Source organism: Papio anubis, chromosome 13 (genome assembly GCF_008728515.1).
Source record: "Papio anubis isolate 15944 chromosome 13, Panubis1.0, whole genome shotgun sequence".
NCBI classification, from domain to species: domain Eukaryota; kingdom Metazoa; phylum Chordata; class Mammalia; order Primates; family Cercopithecidae; genus Papio; species Papio anubis.
In genome coordinates, this window is record NC_044988.1 from 82,564,725 (window position 1) to 82,592,063 (window position 27,339).

The 27,339-nt window shown below is 46.4% G+C and overlaps 2 protein-coding genes across 15 annotated transcripts in view; one reads left to right on the top strand and one right to left on the bottom strand.

Annotated features, from left to right (window-relative positions):
• Positions 1-6: 6 nt before the first annotated feature.
• On the top strand, positions 7-24,722 carry SLC31A2 (solute carrier family 31 member 2). 6 transcript variants are annotated; one of them, XM_009188253.4, is made up of 5 exons: positions 52-518; positions 7,423-7,489; positions 11,200-11,389; positions 12,434-12,605; positions 13,842-14,475. In XM_009188253.4, the coding sequence occupies exons 1-4, from the start codon at positions 513-515 to the stop codon at positions 12,600-12,602; spliced, it is 432 nt and encodes a 143-aa protein (XP_009186517.1). In that variant the 5' UTR covers positions 52-512; the 3' UTR covers positions 12,603-12,605; positions 13,842-14,475. The 6 variants fall into 6 exon arrangements, with proteins under 6 accessions (XP_021782943.1, XP_021782940.1, XP_009186517.1 ...); XM_009188252.3 differs by lacking the exon at positions 13,842-14,475 and adding an exon at positions 13,020-13,810 and having other exon boundaries at positions 55-518; XM_021927248.2 differs by lacking the exons at positions 12,434-12,605; positions 13,842-14,475 and adding an exon at positions 24,164-24,722 and having other exon boundaries at positions 20-518.
• Positions 16,747-27,339, bottom strand: part of FKBP15 (FKBP prolyl isomerase 15) — a 54,245-nt gene continuing 43,652 nt past the window's right edge. For 7 of the 9 annotated variants that reach the window (XM_009188261.3, XM_009188260.3, XM_009188262.2 and 4 more), the window contains 7 exons: positions 25,696-25,851; positions 24,719-24,871; positions 22,833-22,958; positions 21,795-21,902; positions 20,500-21,221; positions 19,705-19,801; positions 16,747-17,390 (listed from right to left, as the gene is read on the bottom strand). In XM_009188261.3, coding sequence (XP_009186525.2) covers positions 17,313-17,390; positions 19,705-19,801; positions 20,500-21,221; positions 21,795-21,902; positions 22,833-22,958; positions 24,719-24,871; positions 25,696-25,851 — 1,440 coding nt within the window. In that variant the 3' untranslated portion in view covers positions 16,747-17,312. Of the gene's footprint in view, positions 17,391-17,617; positions 19,366-19,704; positions 19,802-20,499; positions 21,222-21,794; positions 21,903-22,832; positions 22,959-24,718; positions 24,872-25,695; positions 25,852-27,339 lie in introns of those variants that run through there. The other 2 variants (XM_009188259.3, XM_021927242.2) reach the window with 2 other exon arrangements.

Here is a 27,339-nt window from a genome sequence, read left to right on the forward strand (position 1 = left end):
ATGTAATTATCTTGTAATGACTGCATTAAAAATCTAGGGCATAATTAACTTAATTTACTCCAAATTTGTTGCTACTGTGTTCATAGCACGGACTTTTTCCATTTTCAACTCAACATGTTACGCTTGGGGTAGTTTATTACAATGAACAATAAGCATTCTCATAATTGCCAAGATAAGCCAAGTGCAAAACAGCAAGGGCGGAGACAGAAGGCAGCAGGTGGCCCCACTCGTTCGCGACTCCGGGAACGCCAAGCCTCTGCCCTTAGGAACCTGGGGCGCGGCACGTGGGTCCGGGCCAGGGGTCGCGCCTGAGGCCGCCGACGTGGGGCGCGCGTGGGGACCACAACTCCCAGGCGCCCGCGCGCCGCCTCGCCCGGACCATGTGATCCGCGCGGCGCGGGTCGCGATCACGGCGGTGGCGGCGGCGGCTGAACTGACTCGGAGCGTGGAGACCCGAGCAAGGAGACCCGAGCGAGCAGACGCGGCCCTAACGCCCGCCCCGCGCGCTCACCATGGCGGTAAGTTCCGGGCGCTAGGGAGAGGAGGGGACGCGGGTGGGCGGCTGGGGCGGGGTCTCCTGGAGCTGCCATCTGGGCACCCCGAATCCTCGCTGTCGTTGGCAGCATTGCCAACAGCCGGAACAGGGTTGGGGGGACGCGGCAGGTACAGGTTGCCGTGGCTTTGTGGTTTTCCTATTTGTCCCTCCTGCTGGGAGGCAGTCCGGCTAGGCGAGCAGTTACCGAGGGCCCGCGGTGGCACGGCTTGAGAGTGGGGGCGCGGTGGCTGAAGACAGCTGGGTCCGGGGTCCCCAGTCCCGGACCTCTGGCCGGCGCCCCAGGGCGGAGGGCAGCGCCTTGGGAGATTCCAGGTAGGCTTCCACGAAAGGGAAAGCCCCGGCGCATTTCAGCCCGCAGCCCGGCGCGCACACTGCTCTTGTTAAGTTTGTAGCCTGATTCTTTGGGGAATAAAACAGACCCAGCTCCTTTCCAGCTTCCCTGCACTTTCAGTCAGAAAACAGCGTTTCGGACAAGCTGTTTTTCTTGGTAGGGTTCACCTGGGCTGGAGAGAACGACAGCTTGCAAGACTCGTTCGTCTTTGAAGAAGTCATATCATTTTCTTCATCCCATGAAGAATGTCATAGAATTTAAGATACAGGAAGCCCAACCTGGGCAACATAGCTAGACCCCGTCTCTACAAAAATTAGCCACAAGTGGTGGCAGACGCCTGTAATCCTAGCTACTCGGGAGGCTGAGGCAGGAGGATGAGGATAATTGCTTGAGCCCCGAAGTTCTAGGCTGTAGTGAGCCATGACCTTCAGCCTGGGCAACAGAACAAGACGTTCCCAAACAAACAAACAACACACAAAACAAAAAACAAAAAAGATATAGGAAGTCTATATAGGCCGTTTAGTCAAATGATCAACTGTCCTTTAAAAAGGGAAATAGATGGAAAGCACTTGCAAAAGTTCCCCAGCCAGTCAGCCTAGCACTGGGACCTTCATCTCCTTCCCAACCCTTGTTTACAAAAAAGGAAGCTTTTCTCAAAGTGTAAGTAACCTCAAATGAAAAAATAAAGAAGAAAACAAGTTCCAGGGATTGCTCCCTCCTTCACCACAGCCCCGCCCTGAAAAAAGCACAAATCAGTTAAACTGTCAGAGGCCAAGATTCATCCCAAGGAGGAAAACAAGATTGGGGCCCTGCCCCCTGCCTATCTGACCACAAAGTCCTTTAATTGAAAACTGTAGCCCAGATCGCTTCTCTCAAGTCAGGGTGTGCTGATTTCCATCTTTACCTCTAGCAAAAAGGCAAAAGTAGAAAGGGTTGAGTGACAGGTGAGTCTTTGTCCCTCCAGGGCTTCGGACTCCGTGGGTACTTCCAGTTCTGAACATACCATACAGTTCATCTTCCCAGCTGTCTCCTGCATCTCTGACTTCAGAACTGTCCTAGCCAACTGCTCTCTGGCCAGGGCAGGTGTCTCTCAGACAGCTTAGTCCCCAGCACCCCCAGGGAGCCTCCACTGTGCCTCTCTTTCTGACCTACAACCTGTTGTAATTACTTGCTCACTTAAATGTCCCCCATCATAGACAGGTAGCTCCCTAAAGGCCAAAGACTTGTCCCATTCATCTCTGTATCGCAAGGGTCTGCACAGCCCTAGCACAACAAAAAGAAATCTTTCAAATTACTCTTACTGTTCCGTGGGGGTTCAGGTCTATGGCAAAACATGTCTGGGCTGTTTTGGGCTCCTAAGGTAACTGGCCCAGGCCCAAGGATGATAGAAGGAAACCAGTTGTGGCAACTCCCTGACTGATTAATTAGCCACTAGGGACATTCCATTCATGCCATCTGCTTTACCAAATAGACTCAGAGAAGGGGTGATCCACGGGCGTCACCCCTACCTCCACCTGGCAGAGATGGTGCTAGAGGCTTCTGCTGAGGATGAGGCCATCTCCAGTGTAAATGGAGTTTCACAGTATTGTTCGTACCTGTTTGCTTTTGTATATCAATCTTGTGTAAACATTTTGCTATGTCAACAAATGTTTTTTGAAAGCCTAACAGGAGAGATCTCTGAGCAGTAGGACTCAAAATGATTTTTTTCTTTCTTTTTGGTACTCTGTCAGCTTTTTACATTGAGCTAGTGCCATTGGGTTGGGGGAGGGGGGCGGATGTAAAAGCTATTCTTATTTTTAAACTCTTCAACATTTTTTAAACTCTTCAACATGATTTTTATCATGTTGTGATGTGACCGCCTAGATTTCCATTTTGAGGCTCTCATATAATTTACTTGACCAGTCCCTGTTGGTTGATAGGAGACCATCATGGTTCCTATGATTTCTCAAAGTGTGACCCCCATAAACACCTGTCCCAGAAACACCCAGAGTACTTGTTGTACACTAAGGTTTGAGAACCAGTACAGGCTTTCCAGAAAGATCTCTGGCTCTGGGCACCTGATTGCTGAGTGACCGTGGGGAGATAAGTGGGCCTTTCTGTGCCTTCCTTGTTAATTTAAAGAGGTTAATAATAGCAGGCACCTGCAGAGATGTCACAGGGCGTGAGGCATAAAAAATGGAAGGTGAACACGGTGCAGGCACATGCAGGCCCTCAGGAGACACGGAGCTGTCTGGCTGTTCTCTCCAATCAGATGCTTTCACATTTCTTTCTCTGTCCTGCAGCTCCACCATCTCCAGTGAGCCCAGTCCCTGGGTAGGCGCAGGCAGGGGTTGGTGACACAAGTCAGACCCCTTTTGGCACTGAAAGGCATGTTAGCTGTGTGTAGGGAGTAGAACAGCCAGGTTAGTCCCAGGTCTCTACCAAACCCAAAGCTGCAGTGTCCAAATCTGAGAGGAGATGCATAGATGTGGTGCCCCGTCCAACCTGGAAACAGAGGCACACTCACTGTTTTGTTTTGTTTTGTTTTGTTTTTTTGAGACAGAGTCTTGTTCTATTACCCCGGCTGCAGTGCAGTGGCACGATCTTGGCTCACTGCAACCTCCACCTCCTGGGCTCAAGTGATCCTCCCACCTCAGCACCTCCCAAGTAGCTGGGACTACAGGCACATGCCACCACGCCCAACTAATCTTCGTATTTTTTGTAGAGACTGGGTTTTGCCATGTTGCCCAGGCTAGCACTTTTTTCTTTTACAAGGTTTCAGGAAAACAGTAGATAGAGCTCAAGATGGGAGCCTGTGAAAGTGAGGCCAAACCAAAGGAAAGGGTTCCTAGAGTCCTATCCTCATCTTACAGACGAAGAGACTGGGGTCCACAGGGGGCTTTCTGTGTGTCTGCAGCTCAAGGCCACGCAACTGGTTCCTGGCAGAGCTGGGAGGCAGATTCAGGCAGTGCAGCTTTAGAAACCGTGTCCCTAACCACTAGCCTTGCTGCCTCTGTTCAAACTGCAACCAAGTGAACTGAGCCTCAGAATCTCCTCAAGGGGGCTGGTTAATATCTATGTCTTCCCTGCCTCCTGTGGCTCTGCCCCTGGACTCTGATTAGGGGCCTGAGGAGGCCCAGGAATCTGCACTTTTAATAAGGCCCTGGAGTCTAAGCAGCTGCTGCTATCCCTCTACACTAAGCCACTTGCCAGTGTGTGTGGAGCTCATGACTGGCCTGTGGTTTCCCAGTGATTCACCCAGGACTGACTCTGCCTCTGCGGATATGGCTATAACAGCATCATCATCCACACCTGTGATCCACTCCAGTGTCCTCCCTCCCACCCTATCCTCTTTGCCTTTTCATCCTGTTGTACCACTGTTGTCCCTGGGCTCTGGTCTTACTCTCCCATCCCCAGACTGGTCCTTGTTTGTTTCCTTTATTTAAGGTGTACTCTTCACCTTTCTCAGGAAATACGGGCCAGCTACTGGCTGAGCATCCTTGAGGGGCTAAGCATGACTATCCTAATTGCACAGAGACTTTTTCTCATACATTCCTTCCCCTCCCCAATTTCTTCCCATATTTTGTTCCAAAGTGGCCATATCAGCTTCTTCTGCTATTTGCATATCTTCCTGAAATGTTAAAACAACCGAAAGACAGCACAGCCCTCCTCTCTGTCTAGTATTGCACAAGAAAGTGGGCTCTTCTCTGCGATGTAGCATCTGTTTTCCTCTTGCCAAATGAGGGCCTGGTAAGAAGACCCAGGATCCAGTCCTGATGCTGCCACCAACTCACAATGTGACCCTGGGCATGTCACAACTGCCCCTTGGACTTCTGGTGCTGCCCTGAGAAGCTGCATTGAGAGCAGTTAGGAGCACAGAATCTGAAGCCAGCCCACCCAGGCAAAATTCTAGCTAGCAACTTGGCAAGCTACCTAACTTCTCTCTGCCTTAGTATTCTCATCTATGAAATGGAGCTAAGAATAATCATCCCCTCCCCTTGAAATTAAGTGAGTTAAGACATACAACTTTTTTAAATTATACTTTAAGTTCCAGGGTACATGTGCACAACGTGCAGTTTTGTTACATATGTATACATGTGCCATGTTGGTGTGCTGCACCCATTAACTCGTCATTTACATTAGGTATATCTCCTAATGCTATCCCTCCCCCTTCCCTCCTCCCCACAATAGGCCCCGGTGTGTGATGTTCCCCTTCCTGTGTCCAAGTGATCTCATTGTTCAATTCCCACCTATGAAGACATATAACATTTTTAGAAGAGTGCCTGGCACAGAATAATTAGTAAGTGTCATTTCCTTCCCAAGTATGAAAAAAGACGGTTGCTCTAGATTAGTACTTCCTAGAGGATAGTCTATGAGATTCTCTCCCAGAGGACACTCAGCAAGAAAAAAGGGAGGAGAGAGTTACAGGCTTTCAGAGGTACAGGCTTCTGGCAGTGCAGAAAGCTGTTAAACCTTTTGTCCAATTCCAGTCTCTCCCAAACTCCCTTGACCACAGAATCCATTGTCCCCAGTATCCTGTGCTTCTCCCATGGAACACTTCTGAGAAACACCCACCCAGCTTTGACATGTATGGGGAAAAAAAGGCACTGGGGTTATTGAGCCCTTACTGTGTGTCACTTTGTGTGGATGGCTTTGCAGAGTTTTCCCCCAGCTCCCCTCGGAGGGAACTGAGACCAGAGAGAGGCTGTGGCTAACAAATCTGTTTTGTTCCAAATCCTAGACGCAGTCTACTATTATTTACTATCTCCTTTGGTCCTAAATATTGAGACGGGGAGGATTGGAGACGACTAGAACATGCAGGGCCCGTGGTTTAGGGCTGTCATCTGCAAGCAGAAGTTTGTGGCTCTGGTTTCCGGGAGGCTACGGGATACCCACATGGCACAGCTTCCTGACAAAATGGCAGCTAATCAAATCTGCCTATCCTTCCACCCCCCACTGATGTTTGCCTCTACCGGAACTCCTTTTCTGTAAGAACTGATGGCCTCCACAGCCTTCACAAGAACCCAGTCTCAGTGGGTTCATATCTTCCTCCCTTGAACACAAACTAAGAGTAATCACGCTTCTAAGGAAGTCGGGCAAATCCCTCTCTCTCTCTCTCTTCATTTCCCTCATCTGGAAATGACAGGCGATGGAGAGGGACTGAAGTTGGGCCAAATCAGCATTTTTCAAACTGAGTTTCAGCAGAGCTTAGATTTCTCTCCCCTCTTCATCCTGAGCCCTATGTTTTATATCACAGAATTACAAGAAAGATTTAAATTGGCTAGTGTTCCGTGGCAAAAAAAGTTGAAAGCCATGGGACTAAAAACTCTGAGGATACTTCTATCTAGTGCTGACATTCAAGGATTCTAATATTTGGCCATTGTCTTAGAAGGCAAAGGCTTCCACGAGCTGATTACAACTCAGCCAGGATCTCCTTAGCTGGGTAACACTGACAGTGTTTGCTGAACTGCTTGTGCTGGCTGAGAAGGGCTTACCTGGGGACCAGAGGCTGCCTTCCCTTCCCTGAGAGGGTGAACTAACTGATAGATCTGTTGGGTCCTCATCTTTCCAAACAGTCATTAAGCCTGGTGTGGGCATCTAAATTTACCATCCAGCTCCCACCGTACCCTCTTCTCTTGGAGACTGGGAGGAAGCACCGTGTCCTGGAATGTCCAGGGCTCTGGAATCCAGCTAGACTCAGGTTTGAATCCCAGCTCTGCCAACTTACTAGCTTTGGGACCACCAGCAAATTACTTTTCTAAGGCTAGTTTCCCTAGCTTTCCTTCCTATAAAATGGGCCTAACTGTCCCTGTCACACAGAGGACTGTTGTGACAATGAAATGAGATGATGTAGAAAAAGCCCTTGATGCCACCCTGAACACAGCGTGGAGCAAGCACCCTCTGAAAAGGCATCTGACAGGCACTGCATGGTCACTGCTTTTACCTGCAGTCTTTCCTGTAAGGCTGTGAACTCACCAGGGTCAGATACATTAATCTGCCTCCAAAATGCCGGGCACACGAACTGGGCTCAGCAAATGTATAGTGAATGAGTGGACAGATGTGGAGTACAGTGAAGACAGCTGCCTCTGGGCCCCTTGACAATAAACACTGTGGGATCTGTCTAGACTCCGCAGAACAAAGAGGACTCTAGGTTCCCATCACACGGGAGCCCGTCTGGGAGCTGCAGTAGAATGGCTAGGGCCCCAGGGGGTAAGAGGAGGCAGTTGCACCTGCACTTGGAAGGCATGGAGGGGACATCCCCACATAGTCTGAGGACACTGTCACATCCCGAGCCAGTTGGCCCAGTGAGGATGGGCACTCCCACACCTCTATTCTCATATGGAGCAGGGCCAGCTCAATTATAGCTCTGCTGCTGACCCTCCTGGGCAAGTCTCAGCTCTTTATGGCCTCAGTTGGCCCTGATGACTTCTGATGGCCCTTTCGACACTTCCAAAGACTCCATTTTTCTGGACTCCCAGAGGAGGCGCTGGAGAGCATTAAGGACCATGACTTCCACTGCCCCGCGCCCCATGATGCCGATTCCCTTCTCTTTCAGATGCATTTCATCTTCTCAGATACGGTGGTGCTTCTGTTTGATTTCTGGAGTGTCCACAGTCCTGCTGGTAAGAATTGGGAAGCTCAAACTTGTAGCTTGGAAAGCCTTGTAGCACGAGGCAAGGGAGAATCCGGGTTCTCTTGATTCTCGGTGGGCATTTAAGTGAGGCTGATTCCTCTGGCATAAACACTGAGCAGGAACTTCACATTTATAATTCCATTTGCAACCACTCCCTTTCAGATCGCAAAGGGCTCCATTATCTTACTGATCCTCACACAGGCCGAGAGAGGCAGGGAGGCAGCTTTTCTCTCTGTTACAGGGGAAGAAACTAAAGCCCAGAGACAGGAAGAGAGACTCATGCAGGGTCACACAGTAAGTATGCATCAGAGCCACAACTAGATCAAGGCTTCCGGGTGCCACTTGGCACCTTCCTTATCCAGCGTTCATTGTTCTGCACCAGTTCAGAAGTCCACAGCAGCTGCTGGAGATGAGACACCAGTTTGAAAGGGAAGAATATTCCTTTGATTTGAAAAGGCAGAGTCTGTCACTAATTCATGAAAAGGTTATTTTTCAAGTTAAATAACTGCATCTTAAAAATAGACTGGAAACAGCCCAAATGCCCGTTATTGGGGGTGCAGATTAAATAAAGTATGGTCATCCCTACAATGGGCTACCATTTCTTGTTATCTATTGCTAAATAAACAGTGGCTTACAACAAGTCATTTTATCATTCTCTCTCAAGGTGCTGAGTTGACTGGACCCAGCTGAGTGGTCCTCACTGAAGGTCTCTCATGCAGTATAGTCAGACCGTGGCTGGAAGTAGGGTCATTTGGAAGAGTTCCTCACTCTCATGCCAAGTGGCTGATACTGGTTGTTAGCTAGGACCTCAGCTGGAGTTGTTGGCTGAACACCTACGTGTGGCATCTCCTATGGCTTGGGCTTCCTCATGGCAGACTGGCTAGATTCCAAGATCGAGTGTCGCAAGAGAACAAGGTAGAAGTATGTGGAATTTTCAAGACCTAGCCTTGGAAATCAGATAGCATTACTTCTGCCTTCTTTGGCTGAAGCAGTCACGAAGGTCTTCCTAGGCTAAAGGAGAGGGAACAAACATGGACCCCACTGCTTGATGGCAAGAATGTTGACATCATAAGAAGGGGATGTGGGGTTGGATATATTGGAGTGGCTGTCTTTGTAAAATATAATCTATCACAGATACGATGAAGCCACTGGGGAAAAGGTAAATCTGTGTGAACTGAGGTAAAACTGGATGATAAAGTCAAATGCAAAGGAGTATGTGTAGATAGGATGCTGTCATTTGGACAAACAGAGGCTGATATATACATTGAGCAACAGAGGTTGCTCTGAGGAGGAGAATTGGGGTGAAGGGAGATTGGGGTGGGAAGAAAACTGATTTTTCTTTTTTTTTTAAATGGAGTCTTTGTCGCCCAGGCTGGCATGCAGTGGCGCGATCTTGGCTTACTGCAACCTCTACCTCCCAGGTTCAAGCAATTCTCTTGCCTCAGCCTCCCGAGTAGCTGGGACTACAGGCATGCACCACAATGCCCAGCTAATATTTTTGTATTTTCAGTAGGGATGGGGTTTCACCATGTTGGCCAGGCTGGTCTCAAACTCCTGACCTCAAGTGATCCACCCGCCTCGGCCTCCCAAAGTGCTGGGATTACAGATATGAGCTACCACACCTGGCCTGAATTTTCACTGTATTCTTTTTTGCACTGTTTGAAGTTTCACCATGTACATGAAATTACCTATAATTTTATATTTTAAAAACCTGCATCTATCAGATGATTTCCTCCGGGGAGCCTTTGGGAAAAAAAAACCCGACTGTTTTTCCTTTTCTTACACTCAACACACTTCTGTGACCAGATGTGTAGGCTTTCCCTCAGTGACCAATTTTCTGATACCAGCTGGGTGTCCTACAACTCAGTTCAAATCTGACACTAACCAGAGTTACTGCAGATCCCACAGGTTAAGGGCACAGTCCCACAAGGCTGCCCCCTGCTTCAGGCACCAATCGCAAGTCCCAGCTTGTCTCCCGTACTTCTGGCCAACTGACTATACATCGGGGTTCCCATAACGCCTTCGTTGGGGTCAATTATTTGCTAGAATGGTTCACAACACTCAAGGAAACACTTAAAAAGAGTACAAATGGGCCAGGTGCGGTGGCTCATGCCTGTAATCCCAGCACTTTGGGAGGCCAAGGCGAGTGGATCACCTGAGGTTAGGAGTTCAAGACCAGCCTGACTAACATGGTGAAATCCCGTCTCTACTAAAAATACAAAAAAATTAGCCAGGCGTGGTGGGGGGTGCCTGTAATCCCAGCTACTTGGGAGGCTGAGGCAAGTGAATTGTTTGAACCCAGGAGGCAGAGGTTGCAGTGAGCCAAGATTGCGCCACTGCACTCCAGCCTGGGCAACAGAGCGAGACTCCATCTCGAAAAAAATAAAAAGTACAATGAATAGCTGGGAGGAAAAGATGCATGGAGCAAGGCATGTAGGAAGGGGTTCAGAGCCTCCAGGCCCTCCCTGGGCTTGCCACCTTCCAGGTACCCCCATGTGTTCAGCAGCTGGAAGCTTTTCAAATCCTGTCCTTTTAAAGAAATTATTCATATATAATAGTTGTACATGTTTTGGGGTACATGGGATATTTTGATACCTATATACAATATGCAATGATCAAATCAGGGTAACTGGGGTGTTTATCATCTCAAACATTTATCTTTGTGTTGGAAACATTACAATTCTATTTTGAAATATACAATAAATTATAGTTAACTATAATTTCCCTACTGTACTGTTGAATACAACAACTTATTCCTTCTAACTGCATTCTTTTGGGTTTCTATGGAGTCTTCATATAGAGGCATGATTGATGACCTCACTGGCCACTGGTGATCAATTCAGCCTTCAGTCCCTCTCTCCTTCCAGAGGTAGGAAGTGGGCTGAAAGTGCCAACCTCCAAGCACAAGGTTGGCTCCCCTGGCAACCAGCCCCCATCCAGAGCCCATCCAGGAGCCTCAGCCATCAGTCATCTCATTAGCATATAAAAAGACACCACTTCAGAGTTTCCAAGGGCTCTAGAAGTCGTGTGCCAGGAAACCAGGGCAGAAACAGGATATATCTCTCTTATTATGTTGCAGAGTCCAGTAAAATACTTTAGCTGGACCGCTTATTATCCCTCTTAGTGAAACGAAAGTAGTAATTAACAGTTATATTTTACACAGCAGCTCTAATAAGCACTTGATATTTTCTGTAAAATAATTTATTGGGTTTTTCCCCTAATATAAAAGTAATATATATAAAAGAAACCTTAGAAAGTTAGGCAAGAATATAAAAACCATCCGTATCCTACTTTGCTGAGATAACTATTACTCTTGTGCTGTTTATCTTTCCTTCCAGACGTTTTTTGCATACTTACATATAAACAGGACCTTGCAGTACTCATCCCTTAACAAGAAGTCACAACAGATTTGTGCAGCCTGCCAGGGGAGTGGCTGGGGTGATAGTACATGGCTTCTTCAGTCTCAGCCCCTGGCTTTTTCAGGCGGCTTCTCTTCCTTCTCTCAAAGCCACACTCCAGTAGGCCAATCCTGCTAAGAAAGGTCTGGTGAAGACAGTGAAGAAGTTCAGAGCTCAGCAAGGGTGGGGAAGAAGATGCAAGAGAGAGGTGGATGGAGTGGATTCCATGAACAGGTGGAGGTGCTGGAAGGGAAACAGTGCTGGCCAGGCCAGGTCTCCACAACTCTGCCTCCTTTGACAGGCATGGCCCTTTCGGTGTTGGTGCTCCTGCTCCTGGCTGTACTGTATGAAGGCATCAAGGTTGGCAAAGCCAAGCTGCTCCACCAGGTGCTGGTGAACCTGCCTACCTCTATCAGCCAGCAGACCATCGCAGAGACAGACGGAGACTCTGCAGGCTCAGATTCATCCCCTGTTGGCAGAACCCACCACAGGTACAGGCAGTGGGTATGGGAAAGGGGCAGAGGCCTCACATTCACCCTGAGAGACAGGCTGGCCTGGACAGCATTAGCCCCACTTCACAGAGGGGACAGCAAGGCCCAGGGAAGGACCAGGACTTGCCAACAAGTGGTTATAAATAGCCAAGTCAACTAGAGCTTATGTCTCCTGATGCCCAGGCCAAAGCACTCTCTGTGAACAGCCACTTGAAAGGCTCAGAAGGCTTTCTTTAGGGAACTGTGATCTTCAGATGCAGGTCCCTATCTAGCAACAGGGGTGGCCACCCACCCTCCCCCAAATCTCACCAGTTCCATGGGTCACTAGGCTCCCATATCCAGGAGGCGATCTGCAGCTGTCCTGAAGCAATGTATCCCACTTGGTGGGAGGAGGAAGACAAGCTGTCCTCTCCTCCCTTCCCACTCAAATCAGGCAACCATTTAGGGTCCCTGTTCTGCCCTTTGTCCAGCCCCAGCCCCACCTGTGCTTAATAAGCCTGCCCACTCCATCACTAGCCACCCTACATGGGTGTCTCAGATCTTCACAACTGTACTGCAAGGGAGGTATTCTCATTCCTGTTTTACGATAAGGAATCTTGAGTTCAGAGAGGTTAAGACATCTGTCTAGGCCACTTTTAGTAAGTGGCAGGACTAGGAACTGATATGTCACCTAAGTCCATGCTTTTTCTTTCCATTGTCATACTGCCTCCCAAAGTAGATTCATGGGGAAAATATGCCTTACTGATGATTTTCTTATTCCTTATCCGAAAGACAGATTATAGATACCTTCATTTTCCCCTTTGTCTAGGATGCCAGGAAGCTCGGCACCAAATGTAGTGAAGATATGTCTCTTTAAAAAGAAATCTCTTGAGTTTTTTCTGGGGGTGGGGTGGGGGGCAGAAAGAAATCTCTCCTGGGTTAAGCATATAAGTTATAAATAATCAGGTCACATAACTCAACAGCTTTCTACTCCCTGATATCAACTCCCAGCTTCCTCATTACCAGCTCATTACCAGGATTAACTTGCTTCTCCTTTTTATCTAGGTGGTATTTGTGTCACTTTGGCCAGTCTCTAATCCATGTCATCCAGGTGGTCATCGGCTACTTCATCATGCTGGCCGTAATGTCCTACAACACCTGGATTTTCCTTGGTGTGGTCCTGGGCTCTGCTGTGGGCTACTACCTAGCTTACCCACTTCTCAGCACAGCTTAGCTGGTGAGGAATGTGCAGGCGCTGAGGCTGGAGGGACACAGGGACCCCTCTTCCATACACTATACTTCCAACTGCCCTTTCTTCTGATGGCTATTCCTCCACCTTATTCCCAGCCCCTGGAAACTTTGAGCTGAAGCCAGCACTTGCTCCCTGGAGTTTGGAGGCCATTGTATCAACCTTCCTTCTCAGCCAGCCTGCACAGGGCCCAGGCCTGGTCTTGTGTCTTAAGATGGCTGCTGTGACCAAAGGGAGAATGGAGAGAACAGGGGTGGCAGGGTTACTGAGCCCATGACAATGCATTTCTGTGACTCAAACCAGGAATTTCCAAAGATTTCAAGCCAGGGAGAAGGGTTCTTGGTGATGCAGGGCATGGAACCTGGACACCCTCAGCTCTCCTGCTTTGTGCCTTATCTACAGGAGCATCGCCCATTGGGCTTCCTGACCTCTTCTGTCTTTGAGGGACAGAGACCAAGCAAGATCTTTTTTCTCACCTTTCTGCCTTTGGAACACATGAAGATCATCTCTTCTATGGATCATGTTGACAAACTTTATTTTTCCCATTGAACTCCTAGTTGGCAATTTTGCACATTCATACAAACAAAATTTAATGAAATGATTTCATTTTATTCATGATGGATGGCAGCAACTGCTGAGACCTACTTCCCTTTCTTTGGGGGAGAATAAGTGACAGCTGATTAAAGACAGAGACACAGGACTGCTCTCAGGCTCCTGGTTTATTCTCTGATAGACTGAGCTCCTTCCACCAGAAGGCACTGCCTGCAGGAAGAAGATCATCTGATGGCCGTGCATGTCTGGGAAGCTCTTCATGGCCTTAATGCCCTTCTTTATCCTCATCTTTCCTCTATGCAAAACAAAAAACTGCATCTAATAATGTTCAATACTTAATGTTCTCTATTTATTACTTACTGCTTACTTGTAATGATCTGGTGGGGAAACATGATTCATTCACTTAAAATATTGATTAAGCCATGGCAGGTACTGACTGAAGATGCAATCCAACCAAAGCCATTACCTTTTTTAAGTTAGATGGGACTCTCTGGATAGCTGAACCTCTTCACTTTATAAAAAAGGAAAGAGAAAAATCACTGCTGTATACTAAATACCTCACAGACTAGATGAAAAGATGGTTGTAAGCTTTGGGAATTAAAAACAAATACATTTTAGTAAATACATATTTTTAAATAGTCTATGACTGTTCTGTTCTCCTCATTCCAACAGAAAGCACCTGAACCCTTATAACAACTGCAGAGGGTGAGTGGGGCTAATAGAGCTGGTAGTGCTCTTTATAAGCCTGTCTGAGAACAGAGTCCATCCACCTGCTACAAAGACAACTCTGCTCAGGGAAACCCAGCCCTGAAATGCTGCACCCAGGTAGACACCCCAGAATGCCAACTGAGGCAAGTCGTTCTTCATTCATATAACAAGTATTAATTGAGTACATGCTATAAGAAAAGTAACTGTCACACAGACTATAAACACCTGTGTTGGCACAATTATTTAGCATCTTCTCTACCTGTGGGCAGAAGCAAATATAATAGCCACTAGTTAATATATAATAAGAAATAACTGCCCTAGAAAGTAGAGTATGTCACACCTTTAGGATTGATCAGGGCATTCCCCCATGTTTGCAGGGAATTGGAAAGCTGCCTGGTGTCTCAATAAGTTTAAGATTTTGTAGAGCAGGTGTGTTCTCACTGATGGAGTGTCAACAGTCCATCTCGTAAGTCCTGACCAGCTAATGCCTGCCCCCGCGCCGTGGTACTGCAGAGATGGGCATCTCCATAGATAATTGGCAAACTCTTCAGTTTGACAATCTCTTTAAATGTGGTTAGACACTTGCAGTTTTTATAGAATAGAGGACTTAATTTTTTTTTTTTTGAGACGGAGTCTCGCGCTGTCGCCCAGGCTGGAGTGCAGTGGCGCGATCTCGGCTCACTGCAAGCTCCGCCTCCTGGGTTCCCGCCATTCTCCTGCCTCAGCCTCCTGAGTAGCTGGGACTACAGGCGCCCACCACCGCGCCCGGCTAATTTTTTGTATTTTTAGTAGAGACGGGGTTTCACTGTGGTCTCGATCTCCTGACCTTGTGATCCGTTTTTTTTTCTTTTTAAGAATCTATGCTTTAGAGGCCGGGTGTGGTGGCTTACACCTGTAATCTCAACACTTTGGGAGGGCGAGGCAGGAGGATCACTTGAGGCCAGGAGTTCAAGACCAGCCTGGCCAACATGGTGAAACCCTATCTGTATTAGAAACACAAAAGTTAGCTAGGCGTGGTGGCAAGCACCTGCAATCCCAGCTACTCAGGAGGCTGAGGCAGGAGAATCACTTGAACCTGGGAGGTGGAGGTTGCAGTGAACCGAGATCATGCCACTGCACTCCAGCCTGGGTGACAGAGCGAGACTCCATCTCAAAAAAAAAAAAAAAATATATATATATATATATATATGTGCTTTAGAAACAGTGATTATATGGGTAGACCTAGTAGGCAGTCCATTGCTTCACTCTTCAGAGCCCAGTCACAAAAGGTGATGTTTTTCCTAAATTCCTAATTAAAAATTTTTTTAAATTTAACAAATACCTGGCCGGGTGCAGTGGCTCATGCCTGTAATCCCAGCACTTTGGGAGGCAGAGGTGGGCAGATCACGAGGTCAGGAGATCAAGACCAACCTGGCTAACACGGTGAAACCCCGTCTCTACTAAAAATACAAAAAATTAGCCGGGCATGGTGGTGGGCGCCTGTAGTCCCAGCTACTCGGGAGGCTGAGGCAGGAGAATGGCGTGAACCCAGGGGGGCGGAGCTTGCAGTGAGCCGAGATGGCGCCACTGCACTCCAGTCTGGGTGACAGAGTAAGACTCTGACTCAAAAACAAACAAATATCTATATAATGCTTATTCTTTGTTAGGCAGTCTTCTAAGCACTTTGCAAAAATTAACTCATTTAATCTTCATGACAAGGCAGAAACTATTTCTGTCCTCATCTTAGAAATGAGAAGCTCAGGCACAGAGAAGTTAAGTAAAGTCACTAGTTAATAAGTGGCAGAGCCGGGATTCAGAGCCAGGCAGCCTGACCCCAAGTCCATTTCTTCATCAAGTCAGATGAGGGGGCCAAGGCTGAAAGGGTAAGTAACTTGGCTAATACCACACAGCACCCAGTGGAACAGGGATGTGAACGCAGATCATGCTCTTTCTATTTTACCATTAATGGTGGAAATTCTGTTTCAGAAGATCTGAGGTGGAGCCCAGAAGCCTGTGTTTCTAAAAGCATCACCGCCCCTTCCCCCAACCAGTGACAGTCAGGCAGGGAATGCTGCTGTGCTGACCAACAGCCCAGGCTCTGGAATCAGATGGCCAGGATTTGAATTCTTGTGCTGAGGCTTCCTAGCTATGTAACTTTGGGCAAATTACTTTACCTCTCTAAGTCTCAGTTTTCTCTATAAAATGGTGATAACACTGTCTTCTGCAGTGGTTGCTGGAGATAAGCCAGTCTGTATAAAGTGCCAAACAGCACTGCCTTCTGTTAAGCAACAAAGAAATAATTAGTTCTCACTGCCCCCCAGGCCCGCACCTGGGAGACATCCAAAGCCTGCAAGGATGATGCCAAGCCAGATGAAGTGGAATTTTGAGTCCTATCTTGTAAACATTTAAAATCAAGGAACATTTTTATTAAAATTATTCTATTTTCTAAAAGACTGATTGGATGATCTTTGGAAGATCCTGGAATCAAGAAAATGACCACAAATATTTTCTCACTACTCTTCTCTGCATTAGTCCTGGTCCCATGAGTTCTAAGGGAATGGAAGCTGCTCTCAAAGTGAAGAATCCCTCAGGTGCCATGAACAATGGAAAGAAGGGACCCTCCCACCTTCTCTGCATGGCTTCCTAGACTGCAGGACTAAGCCTGCAGGAGCAAGAGAACCATCATGCCCCAGGGATGGGCTAGTACTACAGTGGTGACTTTCTTTGAAAGCCTAAAAGTTCCAGGGTTAGGTAACAAAGGGAGTAAATACGCCACAACGTTCTGTGCACGTTAACTGACCCAGATCTGTAAGACTCCTACCCTTAGATTCCCATAAAGGAGCACAGACAGCCCTTGGAACCAAACTCAATTTCTCTCCAAGGGCTTGAGTCAAGTTTCATTATAGACATTCATTTTAGTTTTATTTTCAAATAGTCATTGACCTCTTATATCAGATTTAAGGCAGAGGAGAAGATACACGTCCCAGGACTATAGGCCAGGCTGTTAACTGCACGGGGATTTAGATGGTGTAATCTCCCTTGGTTCTACCAGGAAGACCTCAACCCAGGTGACTTGACTTGTTGCCGGGGCACAGTTGAGCACTGGATTCAGGTAGAGGAGGGCTCCCAGGTCAGTCTGAGAGTTAATGAAGAGATTTAAAAGTCTGGCAGAGGACAAGACTCTTACAGGTGACTGGCTGGAGGGGAATCTACCAGTCCTTCTTCCAACTTGCTGCTGAAAATCCAGTGTTTTTGAAGATGGTTATGATCCTCTTCACCAGGTCTGGTGGGGGTGGGGCTCAGAAGGTGGCCGAGCCACTGTCTGAGCCCAAACTATTGTTCCCAGAATGCTCACCTTGACCTCACCCTGTGGCTCGCCTAGACCCAGGGCTGGCTGTGCAAAATCATGCTTAGGGAAGGGTTGCAGAGAAACCTTTGCACCAGTTTCCTGGGTCTTCATCCCAGCCAGTCAATGTCATCGTCATCATCATCATCTCCAAAAAGGGGTGTTGGGGGTGGGCGTCCCTTCATGCTCTGATAAAACAGGAAAGAGCAGTCAGTCCTCACTTGTCCCTGCACCACTCAACTTTCCACCTGTGAGTGGAAGCAATCCAACTTCTGTTCCCAGCTCTGGTTCAGAAAGGAGGTTGTACTGACAGGGCCGACTCTGAGGCCAGCAAACCTAGGCTTTCAGATAAAGCTGAGACAAGCAGGTAGAGAAGGGAGGCAATCTTTTCAACAGAGACAAAAGACGAACTTTGTTTGGCTGATCTTGTCATTTATTTGTGAAGCACATGTATTCATTTGACAGGTTTTCCTCTCATGCAGTAACTTACATATTTTGTGTGAAGAAAGAAGGGTCAAAGAGGAAACACTGGAGCGGGAGAAAGAAACAGAAGCAAAGCAGCCCTGAGAGAGCGAGAGGAAGTGGGAAGTAGGGAGGTTGGGAAGAAGACAACCACATATGAAAAAACACTGTTGTTGTGGCCTAAGGTGGCCTGACTGGCTCTGGGTGTGATCTCATCATTTGAAAAAGAGTTGAACGTGGAGGCTTGGCCAACTGGAGAATCCTAAGAGGTGAAGAACACGGAGCCACAGCCCCCCACACCTCTAGCCTGACTGGCACTACCCTTGCTCCTCCCAGCTAAGGTAGTGGGGTTGAAAGGGACTGATGGGCCATAAGAGACCCACTCTTTTCACAACTTGAGCTCCTGACCTTTCTCCTCTGGATTGGCAAGGGAACAGGACCTACCCGGCTAGAAGGGATTGATGCTAGAGACAGGCACGAACCGAATAGTCTCTACTAAGGCATTCTCTGCTCTGGTGAGCTACTGCCAACCAGGATCCATCTTCACAGGGCCAGGCAAAAGGGAAGGCAGTGTGATGTGTACACAAGTCTCTGGGCAATTCCCATGTCACTACCAATTAACCAGACCTCGTACTTCTCTCCGGACATCAATGAAGTGATCTCTAACTCTGACAGTATAGGATTTTCAAGTGTGGCTCAAAGCTTCTGTTTTGTCCTGACTAAAGTTCTGGCTCTACATTTACTAGCTATATAAGCTTAGTTAAATTATTTAATCTTCCTGAGCCTCAGCCCTCTGATCTATAAAATGGGATAAAAGTACCTAATTCATTGGATTGGTAGAAGATTAAATGAGAACATTTGTGAGGTCGTTTTCAGAGTAGCCAAGAAATACATGTTAACTTGACAGTATTGGTACTAATACCAATAATATACTCGCTAATCAAAAGCTTCCAACTATATTTAGGGCAGTCACTTAGAATATACTCAGTTGGGTTTTCCCCCCTTTTTTCCTTTTGTTTTAGGGCAGAATTGGTATTCTGGATTCTCAAATGAAAATTTAACTCTTGGGAAGAAAGGCTAATGGAAGGAACTGGTACATTCCCCAAAGGAACACAGGCAAGAGGGAAGGGCTCTGGTACATACAAGCTGGAGTCCAGATCTATCACAGCTCTCTGCTCAAGGTTTTGGCAAAAGGCAAAATCCACTCTGGCTGATACATGAGGGGACAAAATTTGCCCCATTCACTCTCATATTTCTGTCCTTTGGATGGACTGAGCCTGAAGCCCACCAGTGTTCTCCATATGCATTTCAGAGCCGTCAAAATGGCCTAGGGACAGCCAGAATGGTTGTAACCGAGCACAGTAGGGAACTGCAGATGCGAGAAGTGGGGTTCTAATTCAGTCCCTATCAGTGCCCTCCTCTCCTGGCCTTCACTCTTGTTCTCTGTTAAATAAAGCTATGCTATTAATACTGAACCCATTTTGTGCCCAGGGATATTGTGACGACAAAACAAGGCAGGAGGAAAGCGGGCTAAGTGGAAAATGCTCAGGAACAGGCAGTCTTTACAGGAGCCTGGGGGTTAGTCCTAGCTTTGCCATTAACTCACTCTGTGGCTTTGGGTAAATCATCCTTTTGAGCCTCAGGTTCTTTATCTATGAATAAGGATGCCAGGCAAGATGATCTTCAAAGTCCTTTCCAATTCTAAAATATAAATAATATCCCAGCAGATTTGGGGAAACCTAAGGCTTCAGCATTCCAATATGGGACTAAGCAGCTCAGCTTTCTTGCTCTCAGGGAACGAATTCCTGCATGGACAGAGACTATGATTCTTTCTCAAAAGTAAAGTGGTATGTGACTGTCCCCTAATCTGCTTACAGAGCTGCGCCCTCCCAGCCCAGCCCCAAGCCTGCTCCCACAGGGCCCTGCACACAGAGCCCAGGGAGTGGGCCACCAACAGGCTCCATTTCTCTTCTCAGAGCCAGTGGGGAAGAGCCCCCAGGTGGCTGTGTGAGGACTTGACAGTGCCTGGGATTTCCTTACCACCTCGTCTTCATCTTCCTCCTCAGGCTGTGCTTTGGGCCTCAGAGCTTTCAGAGCTGCCCCTTTAGACAGTTCATCCTCTTCATCCCGAGAGAGACTGAAGGAGAATCAAGTCATAGAAAATGTTACTGTTCCTGCTCCAGGTCACACTGCCCACCACCTACAAGGGTCACCGGCCCTTGGGTAAGGATTCAACAGCGTTGGTGACTGCCCAGGAATTCCTCCCACCTCTGCTGCCACCATCTCTTCCCACACCCTACAGTGGCCCCCTTCAGAACCTACAGCCAGAGTCATCTTTTCAATGTGACCTTCTCAGAATCCTTCCCTAGCCACCCTATCTAAAGTGGAACAACTCCTTTAGAATAGTGCCCTGTTTCTTTTTTAAAAGGACTTACTATACTTTTATAATATATAAGTATGTATTTGTTTGTTTTCTCCACTTGACTGTCACTCCTTAAACTCAAGAACCAAACCTGCCTTGCCTACCACACTACGGCAGCTCTCGCCACACTACCGCAGCGCCTGCCACACTACCGTAGCGCCCGCCACACTACCGCAGCGCCCGCCGCACTACCGCAGCGCCTGCCGCACTATCGCAGTGCCCACCACATTATCATAGTGCCTACCACAGAGCCTTCTATGTGGTAGGTGTTGCTGAATTAATACATCAACTAATGAATGAAGACATCAGTAAATTAGTCTCTGAGGGATGAGTTGCCAGCCCTGGAAAAAACAGAGACACTCCTCACCACAGATAGCCACCCTGTCCCTGAAGCAGTGCTCAGAGGAACATACCTGGAATGCTGGGAATGATGGCTGGATCTGAGGGCTGCTCCTGCAACTGTGGAACCTGCCTCTGTGCTCAACAGCTCCTCGTGGGGACCAGTGGAGCTAGTGACATCATCTTTCTTGAGCTGTGGAGGCTGAGGCTCTCCTGGGCTTTCAGGCCCTAAGGCCAGTGGGTCCCCCTTCTCGGGGTCTGAAGTCAGGGACAGTCTTGTGGAGCTTTCTTGTAGTGGGCCATCTGGTGCTACTTCTCTGACACAGACCTTTCCTGGTGGGTTGTTGGGCTTAGCTGCCATTGGGCTGGGAGCAAGTGACTCCTCCCACTCAGAGTCCATGGTTCCAGGGCCTGGGGGCTCAGGTGGAATTGAAGTCGGGGGCCCCAGAACTCTGTGGGATGGGATGCAAGACAGTTCGGGTGGAAGGGAACCATCTTTTATTTCTGAGAGTGCCTCTGCTTCTGAGTCCCCTTTCCTTCTGTGTACATCATCCTCAGAAGTGGTGAGGGCCTGAGGAGGCAACGGGACAGCTTCCTCAACCACTTGCTCTGAAGGCACCACGGGGGATTCTGGCCTCTCCCTATTCAGGGGTGCTTGAGGCTGCCCAGAACTGGCTGAGGCTGACTGCTCCTGGGAAGGTCTCCGTGGCTGCTCTACTGCTTTTTCTTCTTCTTCTTCACTGCTGCTCTCTTCCTTCTCTTGCTCCTGTTGGTTTAACAGCTGAAGAGTCACCATCTGTTCAAAAGCCAAGGAGGAGATTATCACTGAAAGGAACACAGTAGCCACTACTAATTCTTATTAACACTACTGGTCATCTAGTTTAAATGACTTTGCTTCTTTTCTGTTAAAAGAGGCTGACTGTATCTGTCAAGTCACTCCAGGAATCCTAATTACTGAGGAACAGTCCTGAATAATTTTCTTTTTTTTTTCTTTGGAGACAGGGTCTTGCTCTGTTATCCAGGCTGAAGTGCAGTCGGGGGTAATCATGGCTCACTATAGTCTTGAACTTCTGGGCTCAAGTGATCCTCTAGCCTCAGCCTCCCAAGTAGCTGGGAATACAGGCACACGCCACCATACCCGGCTAATTTTTTAATTTTAGTAGAGACAAAGTCTCATTATGTTGCCCAACCTGGTCTCGAGTTCCTGGCCTCAAGCAGTCCTCCCACCTTTGCCTCCCAAAGTGCTGGGATTACAAGCATGAGCCACTGTGCCTTCCTTGAACAATTATTTTATTCATGATCCCTTAGCAAGTACTTAAGCAAAAAAATGCCCATTCCGATGAAACAATCGACAGCTGGCTGGCTGTACCTTGATCGTATTCATGATGGTTCCCAGAATGGTCCTGCCATTGTAAGATTCCTCCAGCTCAAACTCTCTCCGTAAGGACTGGAACACCTGGTTCATGATCTTCTTGACCTGTGTGAACATCAAAACACATGCTGCCAAAATCAAGTCACTAAAGGATGCATTAAATCCCAGAGAGGTGTTTGGAAGGCCAAAATGAAGCCATCTTAGATCTCTACACGGATACCGCTGGTCATAAGCAGAGACACTGAAGGCTGTCACTGTGGAGAGGATGATATTAAATAATGAGCAGCATTCTGACAGAAGGGCTAGTCATGAGAGTTACCTATCAAGCGCAGGCAGGCTGTGGTCCGTGTGCCCAGGACTGCTTAAAGACCATTGCTTAATGTCCCCCTCCCACTGTGAGCACCACTAGGAGCTGCCATAGGCTCTAAGGGTCAGAGGCCAGTGGATGCTGGGCACACTCCCCAAGTCCCATTCTCTCCTGTGGTTAGAGGCCCTTCCTATACCTGTCAAAACCTCAGAAAGATAGGGTTCTTTTGGGTTTGCCACTTAATATATAAGTATGTATTTGTTTTCCCCACTAGACTGTAAGCTCCTTAAACTCAAGAAACCAAATCTGGGCCATGCACGGTAGCTCACGCCTGTAATCCCAGCACTCTGGGAGGCTGAGGCAGGCGGATCACAAGGTCAAGAGATTGAGACCATCCTGGCCAACATGGTGAAACCCCGTCTCTACTAAAAATATAAAAATTAGCTGGGTGTGGTGGCGCATGCCTGTAGTCCCAGCTACTCAGGAGGCTGCGGCAGGAGAATCGCTTGAACCTGGGAGGCAGAGGTTGCAGTGAGCCAAGATCGCGCCACTGCACTCTAGCCTGGCGAAAAAGCGAGACTCCGTCTCAAACACAAGCAAACACCAAATCTGGTTCATTTTAAAGTCATTAGACAAATAAAACATCACTAAAGTTAGAAAAAGAGCTACTAACACAACATACTGGCCATGTTCTTTCTGAATGCTTCTCCTTTGAAATACCAGCTCACCTTCTCCGAAGGGTCAGATGCAGCAGCTTCAACCCCAGACATGTGGGACTTGTTCTTCTCTAGTTCCTTGACGTGCTGTTCATTTTGCTTGGTGAGAGCTGTGATTTGGGCCTGGAGGGCCAAACACTGCAAAACAAACAGACTGTGGCTGTGGCCTCAGGAACCTGGATTACCAGGTGAAGGTCAGAAAACCCAAGGGGAGGAGAACCACCCTAAACATCAAGTCTCTTTCTCTCTCTTTTTTTTTTTTTTTGCATATAATAAAAAGACAATTTTATTTCAGATTCTTTTCTTCTTATCATTATACTTTAAGTTCTAGAGTACATGTGCACAACGTGCAGGTTTGATACATAGGTATACATGTGCAATGTTGGTTTGCTGCACCCATCAACTCATCATTTATATTAGGTCTATCTCCTAATGCTATCCCTCCCCCAGTCCCCCACCCTCTGACAGGCCCTGGTGTGTGATGTTCCCCGCCCTGTGTCCAAGTATTCTCATTGATCAATTCCCACCTATGAGTGAGAACATGCAGTGTTTGGTTTTCTGTCCTTTTGATAGTTTGCTGGGAATGATGGTTTCCAGCTTCATCCATGTCCCTGCAAAGGACATGAACTCATCCTTTTTTATGGCTGCATAGCATTCCATGGTGTATATGTGCCACATTTTCTTAATCCAGTCTATCATTGATGGACATTTGGGTTGGTTCTAAGTCTTTGCTATTGTGAATACTGCCGCAATAAACATATGTGTGCATGTGTCTTTATAGTAGCATGATTTATAATCCTTTGGGTATATACCCAGTAATGAGATGGCTGGGTCAAATGGTAATTCTAGTTCTAGATCCTTGAGGAATCACCACAGTGTCTTCCACAATGGTTGAACTAATTTACGCTCCCACCAACAGTGTAAAAGCATTCCTATTTTTCCACATCCTCTCCGGCATCTCTAAACATCAAGTCTTAAGCTCACCTAGGTCTGTTGGTGTCCACTCCCTCAGCCCCCACCCAAGGCCCTCTGCCTCAGAGAATTCTATCTCCTCATCACTCAATTTCAACTCAAAACTTCACTTTCTCTTTCCCAAGAAGGTCGCTTGCCTTGTTCTTAATCAGGTCAAAAATATAATGAAAAAAGAGCAGGAGGGTAGGTAATAACTCTAGTCATTTAGACATAAACATTCAGCATTAACAGCAACCCATTTGTCTGCAAGATTGCCTCCAAGATCTCTGAGCCAAAAGTTTTCAATTGGACACTTTAGGGAAAGAAACTGACCTCGAATATGGACTTTCATACCATGACCCTAAGCCATGTCCCATCTCTTTCTTTTTCAGGCCTGATGATCCCACCACACCCCAGCCTCCAACTTATCTCAGTGCCTTTGCCCAAGATGTTCTGCCTCCTTTGCTGCCTTACCTTCTTGGCTCTGCTCAAATGTCTGCTCAAATGTCACCTCCTTTGGGAAACCTTCCCAGCTCTCCCGGGTACTTCCTCTTCTGGGCCCCACAGCACTTAACGCCTATCTTTGTTTCTTTGTCTCCCTTTCTTGACTGTGAGATACGTGAGGGACAGGTTCCTTGTATGCACTTTCTTTAACACAGTGGATGGAATACAACTGACTCTCAATAAATATTTGTTTAATAAATGAAGGATCCAATAATAATGGAAAACATGTTCCAGAACACTGGTGCTGTTCTCTCTTTTTCCAGGTCACTGACCTATCACCCCAAATAAGTATGTAAAAGATAACTGACAAGCTAAACAAGTGTGGTTTTGTCTTCTAGCTATTAATAACTTTTAGGCTTAGAAGGATCAACAGGACTCAAACAGCCTGCTTGCCTCAAATTAACTGGGCTGCCTAAACTGTTTGGCTCAAGAAAAATATGTACCTTTTCCTGAAGTTGTACCAGCTTCTGCTGATAGGCGTCTCTCTGTGCGCACACCTCCTGGTACTGCTGCAGGTGCTCATCCTTGGCGGAGGCCAACAAGTGTTCACATTTTGCTTCCCACTGGGTCTGTAGCTCAGCCTGTACTAAAGACAGCTGCCAAGAGAAAGTAATGACCATACCATCCCTGGGGGCAGGGGAGTGAGATTCCATTGCACCTAGGGAAGCCCATCTTTCAAAAAGCAAAAGAATAAGCTAACAGCCCAGATTTAACTGGGAAACTGTTTAAAAGACTCTCATTACTTTTAAAGTAAATGCACTTCTTAAGATGTCATTGGTTGTCAGGACTCCAAAAGGTACTCCAAGCAGACAAAAGTGTGCCTATTTAGATAGGTTCCTGGAGGGCAGGGTCATGTGATCATTGCTTTTCAGGGTCTGAACCCTAAATTTTATAGGTTCAGAAACTTTTTTTCACCAAAATTCCCAGAGGTGGTCAAACCGAGGGCACCAATGAACTCTAATTAAACAAACACATGCATATAAATTTTAAACTTACAATGACAAAGGTTGCTGTTGCACAGACTAGAGATCCAGCTGTGTCCTGCCACTATCCCTGGTTCCCTTCCTGATGACCTAAATAAATCCCTTCCTTTCAAGGATGATAATGTGCCTGAAGGATGGTGTGTGATGGTTGATGGCTTTGGCCTTATCATGTTTGGAGTTTTTTTGTAAGGAAAGTATTTTTCATTTTTACTTATGTAATTAAATATTAACTAAGTTTTAAAAAAAGAAAGAAGATTCTCCATTCGATTCCTGGCTGTCTGGCATATATCTGGATTACTTTATCTACCTTTCTCCAAAGTGAGAGTATCAGCTATGAGAAATGTCATCCTAAAAGGGTAAGGAAGAAACTAGAAGCTTTTCTCTCTGAGTCCTTCACACCTTCCCTCTATTTCCAAAGTGCTTCAGTTTCCCATTACCTGTTCTGCAGCTGCTTGGTCAGTGGACACTCGAGTCTTTTTCAAGAGCTGTCGAAGTTTGTCCAATTCTTCCTGGTATGACTTGCGAATTTCATCTATCTCCTCCTCGGCCTGAGAACGCTCTTGAGCTGACTTCTTTTTCCTTTCTGAGAGGTTCTTAGGAACAGGAGAACCATCATCAGCTCTAGCTTGTTAACGGAGAATCAAAAGGGATGATGGCGGTGGCAGTTAATTACCTTGTGGGATCCTTACTCCATTTCTGGAAACTTCATTTTTTAGTTTAATTTTCCCCTAAATATTTAACATTCTTAGCTACTGGGTGAGGAAAATGGTGACAGGAGAAGGAAGACAAGAAGAACTTTACCCCTCTATTAAGAGCTAGGGAACATCCTAACTTTAATGAGGGTACAGGAAATCAGACCTTCTCATACCCTGATAGTAAGAAAATGAATGGATATACTCTCTTTGGATAGTAATCCTCTGAAAAGCCTTTAAAAACATACATATCCAGAAATTCCACAAATTGTAATTAAGGATTCAATAAGTCACAGTCACAAAGAGTGTGTTACAAGGATGGTCACTATAGTAGTATCTAAAGTAATGACAAACTGAAAACAGCCAAGAGGTTAGAAGGAATTGGTTAAAAATAAATAAATAAAATAGAAAAAAATCCTAGAAAAAAAAATGTAATTGCAGACCAAGATTTACCCTCTTAAAAGGCACTGGGCCAAAACAGTTTTACTAATGCGATTACTGAAGCCTCAGGAGCAGTTTATTCTTTTCATATTTCAACTATTCCAGAACATACAAAAAGATAGAAATGTCCTCACTTTGTTCACTTAGTCTTTCCTGATATTAAAATTTTAACCAACAAAATATACTACAAATAAAGTGAAAAGACAGCAAACTAGAAAAATATTTATAACATCTATGACTGGCAAAGGATTGATACCCTTAAAAGGGTTCACAAATCAAACTAATAATAGGATAAAGGACACTAAAAAGAGATACCTAAGAAATATAAATAGGTATTAAATATATGAAAGCTTTACTACTAATAAAAATACACATTAAAACAAGATAACATATTTCACCTGTCAGACTAATGAAGATTAGAAAAAGTGATATATGTACAATGGGGAAGAATGTGACAAATGGGCTCACTCACATAGTGCTGAAAGTGTAAGCACTATTCTTTGAGGATAATCTGGTAATATTTATAAAAATTCAAATATGTAGCCTTCCCTTTGATCCCATGATCCTTACTCATGCAATCCATCTTATACAAATGCTGAAACAAATTTGCAAAAACAGTTATATGAGAATGTCCATAGAAGCAATGTTTAAAATAATGAAAAAATAAAAACATAAATATCCATCCGAATAATTAAATAAATTATGGTACAGCCTCACAGTTGGCTACTATGCAGCAGTTAAATATGAGAAAGATCTTATGTAGTACAAGGCCATGATATTTTCCTAAAAAGCATGAAATGTGATGTAAAAAAAGTTGTCAGTATACATACATGTATGTGTGTGTGAGTGTGAATGTATGTTTTCTACATACAGAAAACAATCTGGAAGGATCATATACTTTATAATTGTCACCTCTAACGTATGAGATTAGAGAGGGGAAAATTTTTT

Coding starts and splice junctions, on each gene's coding strand:
- SLC31A2 (XM_021927248.2), top strand. Junction 7,490..11,199: donor GAGTGTCCACAGTCCTGCTG/GTAAGAATTGGG, acceptor CTCCTTTGACAG/GCATGGCCCTTTCGGTGTTG. Junction 11,390..24,163: donor GTTGGCAGAACCCACCACAG/GTACAGGCAGTG, acceptor TTTCTTTTTCAG/GCCTGATGATCCCACCACAC.